This window comes from Primulina eburnea, chromosome 9 (genome assembly GCF_022965805.1).
Source record: "Primulina eburnea isolate SZY01 chromosome 9, ASM2296580v1, whole genome shotgun sequence".
NCBI lineage: Eukaryota > Viridiplantae > Streptophyta > Magnoliopsida > Lamiales > Gesneriaceae > Primulina > Primulina eburnea.
The window spans coordinates 13,396,389-13,405,389 of NC_133109.1; the positions used below are offsets into that span (position 1 = coordinate 13,396,389).

A 9,001-nucleotide genomic window follows, 5' to 3' on the forward strand; every position below is an offset into this window, starting at 1 on the left:
TGAGATTATGTTTAATCTATATTTTCTTCGGGTTGCTAACTCAACGGTAGAGTACTCGGCTTTTAAGTGCGGCTAGAATCTTTTACACATTCTATAGTGGGTCTTATGTGAAACCGTTTCATGGATCCTAATCTGTGAGACGGATCAACTCTACCGATATTAACTCTAAAAAGTAATACTTTTAGTATAAAAAGTAATATTTTTCATGGATGACACAAATAAAGATCCGTCTCACAAAATACGAGCCATGAGATCGTCTCACACGAATTTTTGTCAAACCTATATATATAACAACTCCGCTTTTGTAGATTTAAAAAAAAAAAAAAAAATAGTCAGTCGTGTTTTGTTCATAATGGAGAAATGACACGGGTGGTGGACTCCAGCCTCCATTCCCAGTTGTTTGCTGCCCCCTCTCCTTCGTCCATCCGTTTGCTGATAACAGAATCAAGCATCAAATCACATACGCACACAGAGAGATCAACGCGAAGATTTTCGTGAAATTCGCATTCGATCGCACATCCATTGCGGGAAATTAGGGTTTCTGTTTTCTCTCCCTTCCAATCTATTTTGCGTACCCCTTTCACTTATTTTCTCTGTATCACCTGTATGCCTTTTACTCGTATCTTTTCCACTTTACATTCTAACTTTGTTTTAATTACTATTTTGTAGTGATTACTTTTTTTTATATATATACGTTTTAAATAAATTTTTACCTACCGTTGGTGTGTTTTTTCTCGGTTATTCTTAAGGAATTTTCCACGCTTGTGGCTGTTGGGAGGGGAGACGATTAAGATTTTTCTGTTGCTTTCTTCTTTGTGCGTGTTTTATAAACGGACATGGTCAAGGTTTGGTCATCGGAATTTCATTCTAATCTGTCTGCCGTTTGGTTTCCTTTTCTTGTTTTAAATTTATTTATTTTTCTTTCCAGATGTGTTCATCAGGGCTTTCAAGTCCAGTTTGTCTCAGCGGAATAATTGGCTCGTTTGTTTTGGAAGGTTGATGGTGGTGAGCATTTGGGTGTTTGGTTGGATTTTCAGTCCTGGAAAGTTATAATTCTGAAGGAAAACCGTGGGTTGAACTGTTGAACGGGTATTTTGATTAAGTGGAATTGAGGAAATATTGACCCCGTGAAAGAAAGTGGTGATTTTGTGCTATATTCTGAGTATGCCTACATCTTGGGCTGATACGATTGACAAGGTGCCGGCAGGCGATGACATGGGGGCAGTTTCCCGTGCCAAATCAAGTTATGTTCCGCCGCATCTTAGAAACAGACCTCCTTCATCAGACCCTCCAGCTGCTCCATTTTCCTATTCTGGTGTTGCGTCTGGAAATGATCGACAAGGACATGGTGGCCAACCCATAGGTGCAAGTTATCCTGGTGGTTATAGGAATGATAGAAGCACAGGAATCACCCGCACTGGCGGATGGAATAATAGAAGTGGTAGTTGGGATCGTGGGAGGGAAAGAGAGGTCAATCCTTTTCCAGATGACATTTATTCTGAAGAAGCTTTTGGCTCACAGGAGAATACTGGGATCAATTTTGATGCTTATGAGGATATTCCGGTGGAGACCAGTGGGCGAAATGTTCCTCCTCCTGTGAACACATTTGCTGAGATTGATTTAGGTGAAGCTTTAAATCGAAATATTAAGAGGTGCAAATATGTGAAGCCCACTCCTGTGCAGCGGTATGCCATACCAATTTCAATTGCTGGCCGGGATTTGATGGCTTGTGCTCAGACTGGGTCTGGGAAGACAGCTGCCTTTTGCTTCCCAATCATAAGTGGAGTCATGAAAAGCAGCCAATCTGCTCCAAGACCACCTCACATGCCACGCATGTCATTTCCTCTCGCTCTCATTCTTGCTCCTACCAGGGAGCTGTCAATCCAAGTGAGCTTGTATTACCTTGTCCAATGTTATTCATTTTACATTTACTTGTAAGGATGGTGTAGTGGAAATCCAAGTCTGTTTATCTTTGTACAGATTCACGAAGAAGCTAAAAAATTTTCATATCAAACTGGTGTGAGGGTGGTTGTTGCTTATGGTGGTGCACCCATAAATCTACAGGTTTAATTTTGATCCTTCTCACTTGTCAATTCAATTGTTATTTATTCTTGAATACTCTTCATAGCTCTAAATTTTTCTGGGTTTATGTTTCATTATCTGTTTGGATTTAAGTGTCCCATCACAAGTGGATTTTATTTTTAAAACCTTGGAGTATAGGTTGCTTAGAAAGTTAATAAATTCAAGACTAACAGTCGTGACCCATCTTACAGATTTTTTGTTTCATTCTTTTCATGCATCTGTCATGTTTGGGTTTAAGTAGGTTATTTGAGAACGTTAAGTATGCTGTTTATCTCATTTGAAAGCACCTCTTTTGAGGTAAACGAGAACACGCCCTAAACAAAAATAGGCCCCATGTTGTTTTTATATATTGGATGTTCCTGTCTATTGATGGTCAGAAATAAACTATATTGATACCGTTAAATTTTTTATAAATGACACAATTTTCCACATTCTCACTCACTATTTCTTCCAATTTGTTTATGAAAGTTATATTTTTTATTGTAGGTTTTAAGTCAACATTTGTTATTCTTTTATTACTTGTTTGGTGATGATATGATTTTTATTAGTTAGTTAATCTATTATTTACATATATATACCCAATATTGATTTTTATTCTGACCGTTATTTTGTTTTCATGAGTTGCTTGTTTATTATTATCACTTTGATCTTTTTAGGCTCTAATGATTTTTTTCATCATAAAGGTAAACAATTATTCCAAAAACAAATACAAGGATAAATAACATAGATCAACAATTCCAGAATATATTCTCCATCTCACCAATTATTTGTTTTGAGTGCAAATGTTTCTTTTAGTTTTAAGAATCTTATAGATAACTTTTATCATTTGTGTAAATCCTGGAGCCTGAGAGACTGCTTCATATGGTTTAACACTCTCTTCCCTGAAATAATAGTGATATGAATCTGTTGGATCTTCCCATTCTAATATTGCGAATGATATATGGACAGCTTCGAGAGCTTGAAAGAGGTGTGGACATACTTGTCGCCACTCCTGGACGCTTGGTGGATTTATTGGAAAGGGCAAGAGTCTCATTGCAAATTATTAGGTATTTAGCCCTGGATGAGGCAGATAGGATGCTGGACATGGGTTTTGAGCCTCAAATAAGGAAAATAGTGCAGCAAATGGACATGCCACCTCCTGGTATAAGACAAACATTGCTGTTTAGTGCCACTTTTCCAAAAGAAATCCAGGTGTTTTTTTTAAGCATTACTTTAAGCTACGTGATGTTAACTAGTCATAATAACCAAGAATCAATTGGAAAATAAAACTCTTTGTTACCTTGTAAATGGAAGCTGACTTCAACTGTTTATATTAGAACAAGAACACTTGGCCCTAATTGTAATTAGCATCAGTTGTCATGAAGTAGTGATGTAGGGAGAGGAGATGACTAAGAAACACTTCCAAGTTTCATCTTTCAATCACCTTATCCTTTTACCCCACCAAATAGTTTATATACTGTGTATGTGAATCTAAAATGATATATATTTGTATATACGAAATAATATCGTCTGCATTTTGTTATATGCATTTTGTTATATGCTTACATATATGAACGTGAAACTTATTTATATATGGTGAATATTTTGTTTGCATTTTTTTTGCTTTTGTCAAAACACATGTATATACATGAATTATATAATCTGCTTTTTGTTTTTCCCTTTTGCTCAGATTATTTTATTGATGAATTTTATTGCAAACTAGAAGATTTTGTAATTTGAGATTGCTTATCTCAGCAACTATCATTTGATAAAAAGTCGATGACAAAATTTCTATCAACGATGTACACTCAAATGAATAGTGTATACCTAAATTTCGATATCATTTTGATAATATCATCATCATACAAGTGAGAAGTTCAAAAATGGTTTGTCCTGGCTTCGTGAATACTCTTGTTTGAATTGCTCTGTTAAAACCTAAATTATTCCTGACTTTCAAATACCTTAACTACTTCTTGGCCCTACTGAGGGCGGAAATGAGCCAAGCTGCTTATTCCTATTTTATTTTTTGTGTAGTTTTGCTAATAAATTCATGACATTTACAAACAATAAACACTGTGGGATATCTAAGTTCTCCAGCTATGCAACTAAAAATTTGAAGAATTCTTCTATCTGTATAAATGTTTTGTTTCTTAGTAAAATAATTGTGTCTCTTTATGTTTTTTTGAAATTTGTAATACCTTAATATGCAGAAAGAATGGTATGTCAGGAAATTCTAACCTTACTGATTATTATCAGTTGCCTGCTAACTAAATAAAACCAGAGAAATATTACCAGAAAATTCTGTTACTAGATTTCCCAATTTATTATGTATTAACATCAAATTTTAACCAGAGGATGCAGGTTATGCTGTTCCTCGATTTTTATGTGTTTATTATACTCGCTGATGTCAAATTTTCATTGTTTGCCCTTACGCTAGATATGTTCTGTCTGAACTGTCTCTGTTCTTCAATGTTAATGTAAATTTCAAGTGGGAGGCAGAATGCTTAAATAGATCTCTCGTTCCTTGAGATACCCATATCACAACAGTTATGACTTATGAAATTGTTTCACTCCCTGCAAACTGCTTGCCAATTTCTCGATTTGTAATTAGTTGAAGATTTCAGAATATTCTCTCATTAATTAACATTTGCAAGTCACTTTGTACCTATCTACCGGTGTATAGCTTTGTGAAATATTTCTAACTTTTAATTGGCATACAGAGGCTAGCAGCAGATTTTCTGTCAAATTACGTGTTTTTGGCAGTTGGAAGAGTTGGTTCTAGTACTGATCTAATCGTTCAAAGGGTTGAATATGTGCTTGAGAGTGACAAAAGGAGTCATTTGATGGACCTCCTTCATGCACAGTTAGCAACTGCTGTTCATGGCAAGGTAATATTTTGCAACTAATTGTGTCCAATCATTCCAAAATGACATTTTTCATCATTACTATTGAAAGATCTATGAAAATAGTGATAGAAATAAACATGTCCTGATTTGTATGTTTAGTTAATGCCCACAAGTTGTTTCCTAACCATGCATCTCTTCCACAGTGTATCTTCTCATAAAAGTAGTTATTCCTTTGAATCCTCATTTAGTGTAACAACTTTGTTTTGTGTCTCTGAATTACAGCAATCTCTTACGCTGGTTTTTGTGGAAACGAAAAAGGGAGCTGATGCACTTGAACATTGGCTTAGCATTAATGGCTTCCCTGCCACTGCCATTCATGGTGATCGAACTCAACAGGTGTGTTTAAGAAGTTAACATTTTAGCCTCGTATTTTGGCCTATATTATTTTCTGGATGTTGAAATTGGAATATTCATTTTAGACATCCCATTATTAATGAGAATAAGTGTACATTTGAATTTTGAATCTCGTAGTGCTATTTGTGCATCTACCACTAAAAATACTTCTCTGAGTCTGTAAGCTTCTCAAGATAGCATACTTGTGCTTTTTTTTAATAATTAATAATTCGTTGGAGTTTTTGCATTCTTTAATTTTATGCCCCTTCGCTCACCTCTCCCTTTCCACTTTCTTTTAGTTCCGGTTGTCCTCCTTTCTGTAACCATTTTTTCTATCCATAACTGTCAATGCGGCAGTCACATGAGATGGTTTTATTTTTGGCTCATGCATTTAGAGGTTTAAGTATAAATTGATTAAACAAGGAATTTTTTTTTATGAAGATTAACCAAGGAAGTGAAATTGTCGAAAATGTGCTTATTTAATGTTCCGGGTTAGCATCCAAGTTGAATTTCGTTAAGAAAGTTATATTTTAGATTAAAAAATATCAAATACTCACGTCGTGGCTGGTTAAATGTGCTCAAGTCTTATGCTCTAGGCATTTTTCTATGCCACTATAGGTTACAGAGAGCTCAAAGAGGAACCTAGCATGATAGTCAGACGATAGCTTGATGTGTATGACATGGATGACATCATGATTGCTTAATCGTTTTTCATTGATGCCTGACAATAAAACTTGCACGAGAATAAATACATGTCAACTTTTATCTTGAATGGATGACAATGATCTGGAGTGGTAGCATGAGTTCAAAGTGAATATTAGTCAAGACGTCTCAAAATTCAATTGAAAGCTTTTCTAAAATTTGATATTAGTATCTGGACAGTTCTCACTTCCCATATATGGTCTTATTTGATATGTGATAACATACATATCGATGCAGACTGTAATGCCAATTGATTTATCAAAGAAAATTTATTTGCTTATAGTGTTGTATATGTAGCATTTTATACTACGTATTCATTCGTTTTTATCCATCTATTTATTTATTTATTTATTTATTTATTTTTGTACGATAACAGGAACGAGAATATGCGTTGAGATGTTTCAAAAGCGGTAAAACACCAATATTGGTTGCCACAGATGTAGCAGCGCGGGGTCTGGACATCCCCCATGTTGCACATGTTGTCAACTTTGATCTTCCAAACGACATTGATGATTACGTCCACCGTATAGGACGGACTGGCCGAGCTGGAAAAACCGGGTTGGCAACTGCGTTCTTTAACGAGAACAATGCCTCACTGGCCAAATCACTGGCTGATTTGATGCAAGAAGCCAACCAAGAAGTTCCGGCTTGGCTTTCCCGTTTCGCAGCCAGATCTTCATATGGAAAGAATCGTCGTGGAGGGGGTAGTTCGGGTGGAAGATTTGGTGGTCGTGACTTCCGCAGGGATGCCTCGTTCAGTCGAGGTGGAATGGACTACTCTGGTGGGGGCCAAATGAATGGTGGATATGGCAGCAGCACGTCTGTTGGTCATGGTGGGGGATGTGGTCCTAGTGTGACTAGTGCATGGGACTAAACCTATTCCTCTCTCCCCTCCCTTTTTGCTTCATAATAATAATTCATCTACTGAAAATTTACATTAATCGTTTGTGCCTTTGTTAGTTCCATCACAATCCTAGTTGTACATCTAACCTTTTTTTATTTTTTATTTTTTATTTTTAAATTCTGTTTCCTACCTTTTTAATGTAAATTCTTTCTTCTCCCAACTAATTAATTCAATATTGAAGTAATTTTGTTTCGTTTCCTTTGTTTTTTTTTTAAAAAAACCGTTCTATTAAATTTCTTTGTGTTTTTGTTTGCGTGGGTTTTTTTTCGATAGTAAGGTGGTTCTTCGGCAGTTATTCAAAAACATTTAGTCAAGGATTTAAAACTTGTCATGGATTTTAATCGAACATTTGAAGGAGACATTTCTCCAAACATCTTCGCTACACAAATGTTCTCCATTGTGGATGGAATATTTGAGGTGATGTGTCAAAATCCGGAAGATATATTGTGTCTGGATATTTTATTTTTTCTTTAAAAAAAAATAGAAAATTCACAGGTGAGCAATATTTCGGTTAAATCGATTAATCGATCGAACTGAGTCAATTCGGAAATTCGGTTCGATTATTTCGGAAATGCGGTTTTCAAAAATAAAAAATATTCGGTTATATCGGTTAATTCGGTTCGGTTACAGTTTTCAAAATTTTGAAATCGGTTAACCGAATTAATCGATATAATAAATATTATTATTTAATAATTTTTTTTATCAATTTTTATAAATATTTTAATTTTTAATTTTAAAATCGATATAATATGTATTAATTGTGTTCAAATAAAACTTATAAATTTGTGATGTATGTGAATTTATGTTTTTATGCATTTGTGTAAAGTGCAGTATTTAAAAAAAAATTACATATATAATTATAGTTAAATCACAATTTTTTTTAAAAAACTAATCGGTTTAACCGATTTTAATTCGGTTCGGTTTTCATCGGTTATGAAAATTAATTCGGTCGGTTCGGTTATGGCTAAATATTTTGGTTCGGTTCGATTATGGCTAATTCGGTTCGGTTGGTAACCGAATTGACTGAATGCTCACCCCTACCTGTGGGTAGGACCGGCAGGACGCCAGTTGGGGCCCACCGTGTTTAAAATAGGGTTATATATTATAAATTTAATGATTGATTTTATTGGGTCGTAAATAGTATTGTAGTTTAGAGAAAAAATGATTTCAAACATAAAAATTTATTATTATTATGTAATTAAATGTTTGAGGAGGAGAATTTTCTCAAATAATATGAATCCGAACCCAGATTCGAGATTAATTATTCGAAGGATTTATTCCAAAACTTTGAAATATCTCAAACATGAAGATTTAACTAAGGTTAGATATTAAGAACATAGGAGAATTTATCAGAGCCCTAAGGTAAACTTATGATTTAAAATAACAGGTTCTTAGAAATAATAGCAGATTCCTCTAGCTACACCGAGGAATAAATCGGAAAAGGTATGGAAACCACCAGTATCATGTACTTTAAAACTTAATGTGGATGCGGCTGTGAACGAGGATAGACATCAATTTGGCATTGGTGGAGCAGTTCGAGACAACCAAGGTCGTTTGATGCTAGCGTTTGGTAAACAGATTAATCAGCCCATATCAGTAGTACATGGTGAACTTCTGGCAATCCGGGAAGGCATTATTCTCCTATACGACAGAGGCTTTTCGGATGTTCAAGTAGCTACCGATTCCCAATTGGCTGTGCTGGCAGTCACTACTAATCAGGATGATCTTGGATATAATTGAATTTGTGCAGCAGATATTAGAGAGCGCTTGAAAACCCCTGTGATATCAGAGATCATACATGTTCGTAGTTCGGCGAATAAAGTTGCTCATAATCTTGATCGTTTTTCTTTTTCTTCTCTTTCACCTTTTGTTTGGGTGAATGGTGAATTTCCTTCTTGGTTGGTTCGACTTGTAATGGATGATTTTTAATAAATATATTTACGAGTATTTACCTTAAAAAAAAATAGCAGATTCCTCTAAACTCTCTAGAGATCTTAGAGAAATTAAAAGACAGTTTAAAATTATGATAATATGTTGTATTATATACCATAAAATGTGGAGAAAATCTTTGAAACGAAGAAAAAATTCTTGGAAT

General features: G+C 34.9%; 1 protein-coding gene across 2 annotated transcripts; it reads left to right on the top strand.

The window, feature by feature from the left end:
- The first annotated feature begins 325 nt into the window (after nt 1-325).
- Nucleotides 326-7,008, top strand: LOC140841281 (DEAD-box ATP-dependent RNA helicase 37-like). 2 transcript variants are annotated; one of them, XM_073208576.1, is made up of 8 exons: nt 326-537; nt 750-845; nt 929-1,887; nt 1,981-2,064; nt 3,031-3,273; nt 4,782-4,949; nt 5,190-5,303; nt 6,379-7,008. In XM_073208576.1, the coding sequence occupies exons 3-8, from the start codon at nt 1,165-1,167 to the stop codon at nt 6,874-6,876; spliced, it is 1,830 nt and encodes a 609-aa protein (XP_073064677.1). In that variant the 5' UTR covers nt 326-537; nt 750-845; nt 929-1,164; the 3' UTR covers nt 6,877-7,008. The 2 variants fall into 2 exon arrangements, with proteins under 2 accessions (XP_073064677.1, XP_073064675.1); XM_073208574.1 differs by lacking the exon at nt 750-845.
- Nucleotides 7,009-9,001: the final 1,993 nt, after the last annotated feature.

Bases quoted from the DNA above. Each gene is read 5' to 3' on its own strand.
- LOC140841281 (XM_073208576.1), top strand. From the start codon at position 1,165: ATGCCTACATCTTGGGCTGATACGATTGACAAGGTGCCGGCAGGCGAT. The intron at 2,065-3,030 runs GTTTAATTTTGA...ATATATGGACAG, and splicing joins GTGCACCCATAAATCTACAG to CTTCGAGAGCTTGAAAGAGG. The intron at 4,950-5,189 runs GTAATATTTTGC...TCTGAATTACAG, and splicing joins CAACTGCTGTTCATGGCAAG to CAATCTCTTACGCTGGTTTT.